At 44.3% G+C, this 15,121-nt stretch overlaps 1 protein-coding gene across 2 annotated transcripts in view; it reads left to right on the forward strand.

Moving 5' to 3' along the window:
- Nucleotides 1–12,664, forward strand: part of GFOD1 (Gfo/Idh/MocA-like oxidoreductase domain containing 1) — a 75,595-nt gene extending 62,931 nt beyond the window's left edge. For both annotated transcript variants that reach the window (XM_075705927.1, XM_075705926.1), the window contains one exon: nucleotides 4,914–12,664. In XM_075705927.1, the coding sequence (XP_075562042.1) occupies nucleotides 4,914–5,833 (920 nt within the window). In that variant the 3' untranslated portion in view covers nucleotides 5,834–12,664. The remainder of the gene's footprint in view (nucleotides 1–4,913) is intronic.
- The last annotated feature ends 2,457 nt before the right edge of the window (nucleotides 12,665–15,121 follow it).

The following is a 15,121-nucleotide window of genomic DNA, read 5'->3' on the forward strand; positions in this document are numbered from 1 at the left end:
GGACTAGTCTTGTTCCAGTTCAATGACGGACACTCTTCCTCCCCCCACCCCCACCCCGTGAAAATGTTTCTGTCCTTATTTGAAACAATTAGAGCAGATGGGAAAAAAGCTGACATTGCAAGTTTCAGAATTGAAGAAGCCTGTGCCAGTTACAGCCGCTGTACCCTCCCTGCGCCGTGGGCCCAGGAGTTCTGCTCTTTTTTCAGGCTGCGCAGCACAGGGACATTACGGGGACAAAGTAACCTGGGCTGCTGGTAGCCAAGGAGATGGAGCCTTCTGTAAAATGAAGAGCTGCAAACGCCAGGCATTTCAAAATTGGGAGTTAAATTCTCACTCTAGTTCCTTACCCTTCCCCCACATTTACATGGAAACAAAAATGAAATGCTACTAACCTGGACTGTATGTACTCGCCACTCACTTCTGGGCTGTTTGGCTTTCAAAATTACCTCCACATCACAAGGGCTTCCTTTTTCTGAAATGAAGGCTGAGGTTTGCAAATAGATGACATGACTTCCTGACGAAAATAATTACCGTGAGGTAGGTGACAAGCCATTAGATCATGGTTACAACTTGACCTTCCAGTAAAAGGTGCTAGAGAAATCTTCACTCAAACAAAGGGTTGCACCAATGATAGTACAGACAATTACTTTCTATTTCCTCAGCTGCTTCTAGAGAGTTGGTTAGACATGTTCTTCAGAGATCAGTGTTCTTAAATAACCTTCTTAAAATAAATGCAGATTGGCATCTAAGGCGTTGAGGTTTGGCTTGGGGGATAAAGAATAGTCAAGACAAACCATTCAGCCCTTAACCTTTCTTGTGAGACTCTGACAAGCAAGAAGACACTAGTGTTAGTAGTGGCTTTGTGACATGGACCTGCTCTGGAAACTTTGGTTCATTTTAAAGAGAAACCAAGCAGTTGTCCAATGTTGCCATCTTTCAGTCTATAGCAAACAAACCTAGAAGTCAAATACTCTTGTGTCATTTTGCTCAAACTCATGTCCTTTCACATTTTTTAGGACTGCTAGAGCAAGTTATACCTACGTCACTGGCCTAGGTCTATCCCATGGATGGACATCTTCCAGCTCCACCATTATTTGTTTTTTCCTGTTTTCCTGCTGGAAGGAGAAGATAGAGGGGCTTAGGGGAGCAGACCTGTTGGGTCTAATGTGGTTGCCACCTTGTGGCCCCACGCCTGTGGGCACAGGTGGCTCACTGGCACCATGGCACAGTGCCCGTAAATGCAGGTTCTTTGCGTTTCTGGCCATCTGCGCCTGGAGCAGTGGGTCATGGAACAGGTCCCAGGCTGACGCCCTGCATGGCAGCTGGGGTGGACTTCCGAGAGTCAACCTGCGCTCCCAGGAACTTTGCTAGGAGACACGTTGCCCAACTTCAGCTTTGCACTCGGGCTGGCTGGGAGCGAGCCCTCCCCTATTCCGTGCCACGTCAGAGGAATCCCACGTCATGTCACTTACCACCTGGCTGGCACCGCTCCGTCTCATTTTGAAGCACAGCCAAGCAGAGAGACTGGGGTGAAGGCTGTGCAAGAGCCCTCAAACAGAATGACGTATACTTATTTTTCTTTTGCATTTTACCTAAGAACTCAAGAAATCAATACTCAGAAGTTGCCTGATTGAGAACTGAGCATTGTAGGCTGGATTTCTTGATGCATGTGGAAGGGATGTGTATCCTTTCATACAGTGAGATTCTGTTGCTTATCCCATGGACAAATATATTGCATTGCACTTTCTTGCCGAAACAAGTTGGCAAGCACTTCCCTGCTTTTATGTAATTAATAAGTTCTTGCTGTTTGCTGTGATGTGACAGTTGATCCTTTCTTACAGTCTTGTCCAGAAGTTGACAGGATTAGACCCTAACCCCAGGCCAGGAGAAGGGAGTCAGTTCCCTTGCAGCAACTGCACTCAGAGCGCGCCTTTGCAGGAGACTGTCAGTACTGGGAAAGGAGGTTTTTCCTTGCATGCTGCCCTCTGCTCTGCCTGTCGCATCTAAGAATGGCTCAAAGGGAAGGTGCCTTTTTTCTTTCTCCTTTTGAGAAGAGAGCAGAGGGAGGAGAGCAGAAAACGCTGATGTTTTGATCCGCCTGTTTCTTATTCGAGTTGCATAAACACACCAGAGGATTTCTCTAAATTAAATTAAGCAAACCTTTCAAGTTCTCTCCCTGCTTCAAGAAAGCTAACGTGGCTGCTTGCAGATTTGCAGCTACAGAGAAGACAAAGATCTGTAGTGTGCACAGACTCAAGTACAGAGCAGTGTCATGCTGAAAGAACCTGCGCAAGCTTTAATAGAGTATAAAAGCTTTCTGGGCACCAAGCAAAAATCTGTTTAAATCCCTGACAGGGATGAGAGCACAGCATGTATTATCAGCATATGCACAGAGATGGGAAGGCTGTTGAAACATTTGCATTTTGGATTTGCTGTAATTAAAAGGTTTCAACCTTTCCAAAGAGGTTGGAATGGTGGAAGGAGTAAATATAAGACTCCACCTTTTCTCCATCTCCATACAAATATTTAGGGTTCTTCCCTTTTCTCTGCATGTGTGTCTGACTTGCACTGATCCTAATGGCATTTTTCCTTGGATGTAAGTGATGTAAAAACCCATCGGCTTCTCTTGCATATTTATACTCATCATTTGGTACTCAGACTGTGACAGTACCAAGTGTTCCCTGCCCCACACAGTGAAGGACTGACCCCCACTGTGCACGACACTCACCGCACAGCAAAAGGATTGTCCCCAGGCTGCAATTCCATGTGAAAGCAGATCCTTTTCCTCGTGAGCACTTATGTAGAGCTGCGTATCTGGAGAGATTAGTGCCTGCACAGACCACAGATGAAATGTGGCAGGCACCTCTGAGGCAGAACGATGCAAGCTGAACTGGAGCAGAAAGAGATGCTTGTGGATCAGCGGTGAACAGGTCAGATGACGACGTAGTACATATGGGTTCTTTGGGGGGAAAATTACTATTTCAGGAAGGTTTGACTGTAAGCAAGTTTTGTCTGACTAAGATTTGCCTTATTTTAATAACTAATTTGCCAGACTAAAATCTCTCTGCAAAGAGTCTGTGTAACTCAGGGACTACTATATTAGTGATCTGTATCAAGTGGCATAGCTGGAGCTACCAGTTAGAGGAATATAGGGCAGGTGGATGAATGCTTTCTCCAATATCAAACAGATGCAGAAAAAAATTATTCAGGAGCAGGAAAAGAAAGCTATAAGGTTGAAAATGTCAACTTAGTCACCAGTAGCAGGCTGTAAAGATGAGAGAGAAAAGTGAGAAAGGAAGACCATGGTCATTGAATAGAGGATTCCTGCCTAATATAAGAGGAAAATGAGTACGTCTCTACTTTTCCGATTATGTAGAAGGTGAATAGGAGCAAGTCGAAGGAAGATCTTTCCTTTCTGGGCTGTTACTAGATGTGACTGCCACTTCAGTGGTGGCAGCCCTCCCTCCAGTTTCAGCTGCTCAAATAGCAGCAGACAAAGACTGGGAATAGGCAGTGTGGATAAGCTGGTTATTGAATGTTTGGACTGTGACCCCCTTCTTCCAGTCAGGCTGTTAAATATTCATGTAAGTGGGCTCAGATAGATCCCTGCCATCTGTCTGTATCTATATGACTTCATCCAAATAGCTCCAAAACATGTAAAATTTTAGCCTCACAACAGCTCTTTAAAGAAGAAGGGATTTCTCACCTCGCTGAAGGGAAAAGGAATCAAAACACAAAGCAATTTAGTGAGTAACCAGATTTATTCATCTGGACTCCAGCAGACAGGATCCAAATGCAGCTCTTTTAAGTGCCAGGCCCAGCTATAGCCCGAGGCTCTCAAGGCAAAGATCGTATTTAGTGCTATAAGGTGTTGCACAGCCCACCTACCTAATACTGTTCATTAAGCATAAAAAAATCTTTGTATGCAATTATAAAGGAAACCAGAGACTCTGTCACTGGATGTGTGTATGGGTACAGAATGAAAGTATTTGATGAGGAGAAATCAATAATAAAACCATTATTCAGGCATTTCAGCCTGCACTGCATTCAGCTGCACACCTTGATGGCCAGATAAAACAGGACCGTCGTGCAAGCTTCAGTAAACAGTGTGCCCATATGGGCAATTCTGTGAGAGAACAGATTGTCACAGTTACGTTTGACCTGTTTTAGAGCAATCGTGGTTCTCCCTTGGCACTGTGGATGTGCTGTTGACATTTCAGCAGAGCTGCTTCAAAAAAAGGAGTGCCATTGTCAGAATAGTGTGGCATTTTATGAGTGAGAAGCAATTCCTACATTTTAAATCAAGCAACAGGCCCAGTACTTCTCCCTGTCTCCAGTCAGAGCCTTTTAAACAGTCTGAACAGGAAGGATGAAGGAACAAAACCATTGAGAAGACAAGCCCAGACTTCTCCGTGTACATACATCAAGTTACTGTGGACGTGAGGTGGTGTTACTCATATGCTTCAGGGATTTGAATCCGAAGCTCAGATTCAGCTCTCGGAAGCCCCCCCGCCGGCAGGTTGTCACAGAAGAGATGTCTGTGAGATAGCCGAGTTGGGGTGGTTGGTTTTGTACCTGCTCCAGCGAGGCGGCAAATGTGGGGTAGCAGTCCACCTTACCTTAGTTTACTTTCTTATCTGTCCAGGCCCTCACCTTCTTGCTATTTTTAGGCATGAGTGCATTTTGGAAGTAAAAAGGGATGCATTTTCACTGTGGTGCTTGAGGAACCATTACATGCATTTTGGAAACATGCCAGAGGGGATCTTTCTGCCTTTAACACCATACTGAAATGTTTTCTTCTTTCAAGGATCTTTCTCCTTGGCTTAGTCTTTAAGAATAGCCTCGAGGCTTTGAGCTTACTCAATCAATACATTTTTGTTGATGATTTCTTTTTTTTTTAAACTGTTTTTCAGGCATTGGAAAAAATGTCATCTGTGACCGAACGGCAACTCCCCTGGATGCCTTTAGGATGATGACTGCGGCTCATTATTACCCAAAGCTCATGAGCATCATGGGGAACGTTTTGCGCTTCCTGCCTGCTTTCGTGAAGATGAAGCAGCTGATCCAGGAGGGTTACGTAGGGGAGCTGCTGGTGTGCGAGGTGCAGGTTCACAGCGGAAGCCTGCTAGGCAAGAAGTACAACTGGAGCTGCGATGACCTGATGGGAGGCGGGGGCTTGCACTCAGTTGGCACCTACATCATCGACCTCCTGACCTTCCTCACCAGCCAGAAGGCCGTGAAAGTGCACGGGCTGCTCAAGACCTTTGTGAAGCAGACGGACCACATCAAGGGGATACGGCAGATCACCAGCGACGACTTCTGTACGTTTCAGATGGTGCTGGAAGGTGGTGTGTGCTGCACAGTGACGCTCAACTTCAACGTCCCGGGCGAGTTCAAACAAGACATTATTGTGGTGGGTTCGGCAGGACGGCTGATTGTAATAGGCACTGATCTCTACGGACAGAGCAACAGCTCTCCTCAGCGGGAGCTCCTGCTAAAGGACTCCACGCCGGTCAGCAACTCCTTACTTCCAGAGAAGGCCTTCAGTGACATCCCATCCCCCTACCTCCGAGGCACCATTAAGATGGTTCAAGCTGTCCGGCAGGCATTCGAGGACCAGGACGACAGGAGGACCTGGGATGGGAGGCCCCTCACAATGGCTGCCACTTTTGATGACTGTCTGTATGCCCTGTGCGTGGTGGACACCATTAAAAAGTCAAACCAGTTGGGGGAGTGGCAGAACATTTCAATCATGACTGAGGAGCCAGAACTGAGCCCGGCATACTTAATCAGCGAAGCCATGCGGAAGAGCAGGATGTCTCTGTACTGCTAGGTCCTGTCAGCTCCTAGGAAAGAATAGGAACCAGACAGTTCTTGAAGGAAATGGTAATTCAGCCCCTGTGAAGGGCTTGGGCATCTTAGAAACAGCTGAAGATACAGAAGAAGGAAATACGGTGTTTGGATCAACTAAATCTGTTGGTGGCTAAATGCCAAAGTGATGAGGTCCTTAGAAATGCCCAAAACATAGGAGACTTAAGAGCTGACATAACTTAACTGTTTTAATAACAGTATTAGCTGGCTGATTGGAAAGATATATCATGGACTCATCTCCTGCTTGCAGGTGCTTTAGATTATCCAATTGTGTTTACTGTGAAAGGTTGGGAAGATCCTTTTAGATTTTCCTTACCTACCAGAGGGCTGTGAAGGTACTGTCATGTCATAAAATTTTCTGTAGTGTCTGACATGAATGGTTCCTACCATGACAGCTGACACCACCGTGCTGTAGTACTACACCTCTAACCAACACACAGAATAATAGGACTTGGTGTGAAAGTGTTGCGTGATATGGAAAATCTCAGCAGCTCACTTTCATATAGCTTGTTAGGAGCTTCTTTGTGTTGGTTTAGCTAGTTGTTTTTTGTTTGTGGGGTTTTTTTATTTATTTAAAGCACAATTAAGTAGGAAAATGTGTGGCTTTTAAAACAAAGCAGTCCTCAGCCACAGTGAATATGCGCTGGTATTGGGGGAGGGAAGGTCTTCTGTGAGCTCCCGGTAAGCTTCAGTGTTAACTGCACAGATTTGCTGATTAAAATGGGTTGTTCAAAACCTTCATGGATGGCAAATGGCATGACACAGTAGTGATAGTGGGTTTTACTATACAGCTAGTCAGGCTAGTCTTAAATGAAGGTTTACAAACAGTTTCCTGTGTCTGGGACTGACTTTTGAGTGAATTCATTGTGCATTTTGGTTTTAGGTGGGAAACACTAGAAATCCAACCCAAAACCGTATGATTCTTAAATGGGCGGTGTTCTTTTAAACCTTTGTGAACTCACCCTTGAGAGATGCTCACAAACAATTAATTTCATATAGCTCAACCCAGAAGCTTTCACCTCCACTTAGTGGTGAGTGTGAGTGAAAAAAGGGATGAGAAAATTTCCAGTCTGTTTCCAGGGGAAAAAATTACATAAGAAGTCCACCTCTTCACCTCCTTAAAGTGGCCAGCTACTGGTACTGTAGTAATCGCTCCCTGTCATCAGTGCAGGGGTGGACAAACTCTTTTGATATGTTTGTCCCGTTCTTCTTTTTAATATTTTAGATTGCAGTCTTGAAATAATATATTCTTTCAAGAGCATATTCTTGAAAGAATATAGTGAAAGGCACATGAATTATCCCAGTAAACAGGGATACTGCTTTTCTGCATAAAGCTGCTCCAGTGCTTATGTGTTTACAGCGCTAGGTCCTCGGATAGGAAAGAAGTAGAACACAAGCATGTAGCACTAAATTATATTAAACTTGAGAAAAACCTTTTCGGGGATTTTTGTTAATTTCGACTAGGGGAAAGAAAAGAACATTTGGTGAGCAGTAAATTAAAGGAGAAAATATGACCCTCTTTCTCAAGGCCATCAGATCAGTGTTGTCATTTTAGGTTAGAAAGAGAACTGTCAGAATAATTTAGATTTTTTTTAAAAAAACACAGTTTTGCTATTTTTAGGAGCACTAAGGGCTTCTGTAGAGGCTTCTCCTACAAATGACTCCATCTGATTGCTCCTGCCTGTCCTATGCCCTGTTTTAGAGCTTTGTGTTTTTGAACAGGAGGACATCAATAATGTGGCTCATCTCATCTGACTTTAGCCAGCTGAAAGTTGGGTATCTTGTCCTGATCAGCTGTGCAAGGACACAGTAGTCAATAATAGAGAGCGAGCTCTCCAAAGGCTGACTCAGTTCATCCTAGATTAATATAGAAGGAGGTGCCCATTGGAAATTCCTGTCCTCCTCCTTCTCAGAGAATCTCGGCTTCTAAATTTTTAGGTGGCTAAAGTTAGGAAACTTGACTCCCACCCCAAAATTATTAATGCGTGCTTAATTTTTGAAGAGCATACGTGTGACCTTTCATGAAATATGCCCCAAAGTGTAATAGTCTGATGGATGAAGGAATAATGTAATACTGCGAAACCACACCCAGATGGAGAATTGTTTTTACCCATGTTGTTCTGCCAGTTCTAGCAAATGTCTCTGGGGCTGACCGCTTCTGCTAAGACCTCGGGCAAGCTTTCATTGTTCCTTCTTGGAGCCCTTGACGAGTTTGGATGTTTTTCCTAAAAACTGATTTCTTTAAGAATTCCTGAGGTGGTATCTGTGCTAACCAGAATTTCCCATTATAATTGTCATGGTATACCATGCTGTCCAGTTCCTGCCTGAGGAATGCACAGAGAAATACAGAAGAGAGAATATGATCAAGAAATCATCTCTCTTTCCCCCCTGAAGAATGGAATTAGCCCCAAGGGGATCAAGAGAGTTTTCATATAGTAAGGCAAAAGCCATTTATTGAAAATAGCGGCTAGTTCAAATCGTGAATGCAAGCCCGGTGGATAATTTGCCATGTCTAATTAAACACCATCCAACACTGGAACTAAACATGGACCAAAACATTTGTGAGTCTTGCTTCTTAGTGGTTTGGCCATTGTGCTGGAATTGCTGTTCATGTCTTTGCACCTTGTTTTGGTTCACAAATGTTGACAGTTTTTCCTATCTTTATTTTTGTTTTTTTCTGTGTCTTTCTGGGTTTTGTGATGACAGCTGGAAGAAGATATGCTGGAATCCTGTTCCCTGCCCCTGCACTGAACCGTCCCCAGGCGAGACACAGCGTATAGGGATAGTACTACTGAGTTCAACCTTTCTGTCCCGGATCCAAAGGTTTAGGTGACAGGCATCATCCATCCTCTGCAGACTTACTGATGCAAATAGTGCTTCTAAGCAGAAAGAAAATCTAATGTTTTGGTTACATAGCCATCTGATGCTAGTATTAGTTCTGGCTTGCAAATGGGTTGAATCCTGTACAGCTCGTGTGACCACAGTGCTGGCCCCAGAGAGGCAGGCGGAATGAGCAGGGGCAGGGTGGGACCTCTGCTTCTGACAGCAGCAGAGATCTTATGCTAGATTTAGGTGAAGTTGTTACCTAACTGGGATGGCAGGATTGTATGACAGTTTTTCCATTCTCTAGGAGGTGAAGGTGCTGTAGTGTCAAGTGTAAAGATACTAAACTTTCTCCTGGCTTAGAGGAGGAAGGCATTGGTTTATTTATAGAATGTATATTACTGTTCTGATAAATTGTTACTTTACAGTCTGGGATCTTTCTTGGCAGCATCAAGCCCTCTGCTTTTTTGGTACAGTTGAAAGTACATTGAATTGTCCTGAGTAGCCTCTGGAGTTCCCGCTGGGTTTAAGAATTCGGGCAGCAGATAGCAGAGATGTACTTGATTGAACTCAAAAGCGGTACCACACCAGGAAACATATATTTGGAATTGCACTTTCGATGCTGTTCTTTAATGCTGTGCCACAAGGTTTGAGATGAATGCTGCTAGAATTGGTGCAGGCCTAATAGCCAAACTGCGGCTACTGCTGGAATTTACAGTAGCCCCCAAATGAGCTTGTTCATACACTAGGTAAGAAATGTTCATTCCTCTTTCCCAGGGCTGCTGTTGGAGAGGCTCTTTCCTTTGCCATCAACCCATGCACACAGGATACTGAACATTATGGTCTGTTGCCAAAGACAAAAAGAGCCAAAGGGGAGAGCCCAGGTGAAATGCTTTGCTGCTCTGCAGGTGTCTGGTCCAATGCTGGGACGGTCAGCTGAGGGACGATGTCTTATTTTCCATGGGAATTGCATTTGGGTCCACACCAGGGGTAGGGCCACCCAACGCCGTGTGACAGCGGGCACAACTGAAGTCCTTCCTTGTGCCCAAAGGGAGAGTGGTGACTGCAGCAGGGAGCGACAGGGAGGTGTGTCTGCAGTCTGGTACCTATATGCCTGCTCCAACAGGGAGAATATGCTGGTCGTGCAGAGGGTGAGGGCTGCAGCTCCTGAGGGCGATAGCAGCAGCCTTGCTCCACCTCTGTGTTTGGGAGCCTGAGAAGGGACCCTGCCCTCGGGGAAGCAGCATCTGTCCTATACTCCTGCTAGATCCGTGCACATTCTCGGTGCTGAACCCAGTGAGGTCCTACGTGGAGGCGTAACAACTCTGCAAGAGCTTGGGGTTTCCTATATCTAATATTGTGCATGTGTTAAATTAGTAGTACTTAGCTGTGTAGTTAGAAAATACCAAGTAGAGATGAGACGTCCTTACCCATGCAGCCAATATGGCAGAGAATCAGGGCATGCGTAGATGAGTTTAGGCTCAGGATGGGCTGCTGCAGAGTTCATCCTTTGCTTCGGCTGAAAGCATGAGTAATTCCTGCCCAGCCAGCACAGGGCAATCAGAGGCACTCTCCACTTTGTACTTAGTGTTTCCTTCTTTTGGATAGCTTTCGAATCAGTGACTGTACAAGTGAACAGCTGTTCTGGAAGTTCAGCCATTCAAAAATGGAGGCTTTTCTGCTGCGTGTGGTCACAGCACAAGGACAATTCAATTTCTCTGTTACCTTGTTTATTTCTGTGTCCATACAAATGTGGAAAAGACCCAGACAATTTAAAATTACTCATTTCACTACCAAAAAAAAAAAAAAAGGCAGATTTTATTTAATGGGTAAAGATAAACATAGTATCTTGATGGTATCTTTGCAGAGGTTCAGAAATTACTGATGACGGAATTTCTTGTTGCTGGGAATTTTTATATTTGCCTTTTATCTATGGCCTTCAATATAAAACATCACAAATTATGAAGTCTGTTCACTGTTAAGTTCTGTATTTACAAGGGTTTAAAAGTACCCAGCAGACTTTTGGCTTTGTGCAGATACTCAACACTGGTGTGATGTTCCAGTGGCCCAGTGATGTACCCTTAGGTACATATGAAACTCCACGCTGGACTGTTTGACCTCTGCAGCGCTCTCTGCGTATCTAGTTGTGAAATGGCAGGATTATTCAGGACAGCAGTTTCTTCTTGTTGTTGTTGAAGTTGTTACTTGTCGGGAGCAAAGTTTGTAAATTTTAGAGATGAAGTATGACTGAATAATAATTGGCAGTCTTATCTTTAAAATTTCCTCTCTCTTGAGCTGCTGGATGAAATCTGTTCGATAAAAATAATTTCCCCTTAACAATAACTGCCCACTTCCGTTTGCTCATGGAAAGAAGAAATTTTAAGTAAATGGGACTGTACATAATGCTGCATTCATGAACCGATGTCATAACCTCATGACTTACTGAAGCCAGAGCCCAGGCAAGTCATGACTTTTTCGAAGCTGCCAAATCAAGGCCTTGGGGTTGGGGAATGAAGGGTATCAGCTTAGGTCATACTGAAATAGCTTTTATTCACCATTTTCAGTTAAATGAATAAACAGAATGGTCAATCCAAAGCTGAACACAAACCATGTTTGTAGAAGGTCATTTACATTTTTTCTTTTGGGATAAAGTTTCATTTTTAAAGAATGCTGTTTTGAAATGAAACGTTTAAAAAAATCCATCTTTTATTATGTTTTGGCATGTGTGAGATTAACTGTTTGGGGTTGGGTGTGGGGTTTTTTTGTTTGTGATTTTTTTTTTTTTTAAAGTTCATACTTTAAAAAATCCCATCCATTAGGTTCAGTGAATGTCCATTAAGGACCTTCAGTGAATTCAGCTGCCCTTGGGCAGGTTTGGCTCTGAACCTGTGGCCTCACAGTGTCATGCTGCAACCCCATTTCTAGCATCTGAATTTGGCCATCTGGGTTTAATTTGTGTCGTCTTGTGGCAGTGGGAAAACTGGTTCATTACAAGGAGTTGGCTACAGATAATCAAGATGCTCTCTGCAGCAGTGCCAGCCATCGTGTTTAAAAGCACTTAACTCTATTAAGTTGTTTACCATGGTTATTTATGACCTTCCAGCCATGTGCTGTCCATTACTTCCTTTTCTTTTTACACCAGCCGTCAGACTCGCTTCCCTCCCCTTTCTGTTTCTCATTCCATTGCAAGCCAGGAGGCGAGTTTCCCTTGTTTCCCACTGGGCTCGCGCTCAGTCTGTGTTACACGTGGCATACAGGGTGGCTAACCTACGGCTTGAAGTAACTTTTAACAGAGATTCATTAAAGAATACGTTGACACCACAACTACTCAAGTACGTGGCATACCGAATGCCCAGCCAGGGCAGGAATCAGAGCTCCCTGCTGTGCTGTGCTTCACGAGTGACACTCACCGTTTCTCTCTGTACTGGTTTTCTTTTCTTTGATTTTGAAAATGAGACTATGTTCAGTTTGTTGCTGTGTCAATATTAAGTATATATTTATTGTTTTTCAGACATACATACATATATATAAATGCTATATATATATAATGTCAACGCATGGACATATGTACAGTAGATATTTTAAAGAGCTATTTATCAAGAAAAGTAAGTGTTATAAGTAAACAGAGTTTATATTTTATATATTATGTAGATAGCAAACCAAAAGTGGTTAAATTATAGTAGGACTTTTGGGGGTGGGGGGTGGGGTTGGAGAAACAGGCAAGGGCTGGTTCTAGCATTTTAAATAGCCAAACTACTTTGTACGGAAGCTGCCTGCTGTGCCTCTCGGCTGCAATATCTGTTTGTTTCTTCTTCTGGAAGATGATGTGCATTGTTACTTTTACATTGCTTGGGGAATGTAGTTAGTTTATTCTCAGCCAACTGGTATGTGCTGCTTAAAACATGGTTTCCTGCTGTTCTGCATATTTGCATCGATGGAATAAAAGGATCTTAACTGGCAAATAAAGACATAAAAGGATGTGATCTCAGCTGTCTGTCGTTTTTCCCCACACTTTATATTTTGAGGGGGGCAATCACCAACACCTTTGCCTGGTTTCTGGCCTGCCTGTTAAGTTCCATGCACTGGAGTAAAATCCACGGGCTTTGTGCTTGGGGGTGGGGATTGTGATGGAGGGAGAGAGGGAAGGAAGGAGGTTTAACGCTGAGCGATTTGAAGGTTTAATGTTACGGCAAGGCCTGAACTAACTCCTGCTGGAGTGTTGTGTCCTGAGGAGACGGTTGGCTGTATTGCCAGTGGATGCCAGTACGTCCAGTGGCAGAGCAAAATGGGGGCATTGGACATCCCTGCTGAGCACAGCCTGGAGGTCCTTTCAGGGCCCTGCTCCCTGCCTCCCCACCGGTGTCCTGGGATGCCTCTGCCTTCCCCATCCTCGACTCCCTCCAGTGACTGCTACCCAATCCTTGCTCCCACCTGCCAGGAGCTGTGGAGCCTTTCCCCCTTTCCCCGGTGCTCCTTTTCTCCCTTGTATCTGGGTGTCTCATCGCCCTCATAAGGAGCTTGTTACTCCAGCCCCTCTGACGCTGGAGAAAACCTCACCTGAGTACGAAGCAGAAGATAATATGAAGCAGTGGGAGATTCTAGGCTCTAAGGAAAGATTTACTGCCTCTGTGATTTATTTGTAAAAATGATAGACCATTTCCTACGTTACTTTTTTTATTTTACAGCAGAGCACACAGAAAGATATTGGACTCTGCTCGTGTCATTGCTCACTCATTTCCCAGGCACTATGGAAGTGCAGCAAATCTGAGGCACAAATCTGTGAAGGGATGGGAAATCATCATCACTTACAATGCATGCTCCCCTCAGATCACACAATCTTGTGAAGCGAACTGTGTATTTTTCACATAAATAAAAATCTACAGAGTGGGTATAGCATTTACTTCATCCCAGAAATGCAGCATGTTAGCAATTTCTACTATTATCATTGCAGCTATCATACTTTAAAGATGTACCGATGTTTATATACACATAAAATACATTTTTGTCCATTTTAATACACATTATTTTATTAGGCTGAAGAGGAGAAAAGCCCACGGCAAGGAAGAATCAGTGCCCAGGTGTTCAGGAATTGTATTTTAATGTTTGCCTTGCCCTCATGAGCAAAGGTAGTATAACCTTGCTCAGGTTTCCAGACCACTGTCTCAATTAGGCACTGAAATAAAATAGGGCCAAATTTTAGGGTATATCCTTTCCCATCAACTTCATAGTATAACAAGGCCTACTTCCATTTCAGAGGTTAAAACATAGAAATCTTTGGAAAACAGCACCTAGGGGAGCAATTACTGTGAAAGAGTGTCAGAGAGACAGTGGGATTATTAGTACACAGTTACAGCACACAGTATATAACTGTATAGGTAAGTGCAAATGCAAGAGTGAGTATAAATGTTCTACACTAATGAGGCTACATAAATGCTAAGGTAAACATTTTCAAATGTGGGTCAGCATAGTGAGACGCTTAACTGTAGATTTATGAACTCAAGTAAGAGTTCTGCTTTTAAAACAAACTGCCAAAATGTGGGTGAGGGAGAAAACCTCTTGCCATTTCCCATAATTTTTGAAGAACGAACGCTTCCACAGCTCCCCTGGCTTGTTCTGCTGTTTTCTGGAGCCCGTATTGATTAGCAGCTATGTAGTAAAAACAATGGGTGGCTTGTAGCCATAAATATTAATCAGAAGAATGTTAAATGCATTGCATTGTTCTCTTTGGGAATGAGGAGTTTGCTGGGGCAGGGGTTATTAAAAAGTGCTGCTGTGCCAAAGAGAAGACGCACTTAATGCCTTTATTACTGATTCCTGTCGGGCGGTGGAAAGCCGCGGAACTCTTTGTGTGGCTGCGGTGCCAGTGGAAAACTCACATTTCAGAGTGGACATACGTGATGCACAGATTAACAGGGCTTTTTGCCCCGTGGAATACTCCGGAGCAGCTCAAACGGGGGCAAGACAGTGCGGCTCTTTCTAGAGCAGCCTTGCCTGGGGCTGGAGGCTGGGGGAAATGGCCACTGAAGCCCAGGAGCACCCAGGTGCCTCTTGCTTGGCCTGCTCAGGCCCGTGTGCCTGTGCTGGTCACTGCTGCAGCCATCATGCTCAACATGGAAGGAGGAAATTTCCAGCAGGCATCCCCAGCAGGCAGCCCTCCAAGTCCCCAGACCTGTCACCTGCCCCACAACGCTAGTCTAGTACCAGCTAATACTCATCTCCTGCATATGTTGCCTTCTGTAATATGTTTTCCACTTGGGAGTGCCCCAGCTAGTGAATTTAGCACCACAAACCTTGGCGTGGCACCGCATCTTTGCTTTAAAATGAACAATTGTGGCAATTTACTGGCAGCCGCAGCTCCACAGGCAGTTGCTGAGGGATGAGGCAGGGCTGCTGACAAGCGCAGGGCACCAGTCCTTACTCTTGTCCC

Source organism: Pelecanus crispus, chromosome 2 (genome assembly GCF_030463565.1).
Source record: "Pelecanus crispus isolate bPelCri1 chromosome 2, bPelCri1.pri, whole genome shotgun sequence".
Taxonomy (NCBI): domain Eukaryota; kingdom Metazoa; phylum Chordata; class Aves; order Pelecaniformes; family Pelecanidae; genus Pelecanus; species Pelecanus crispus.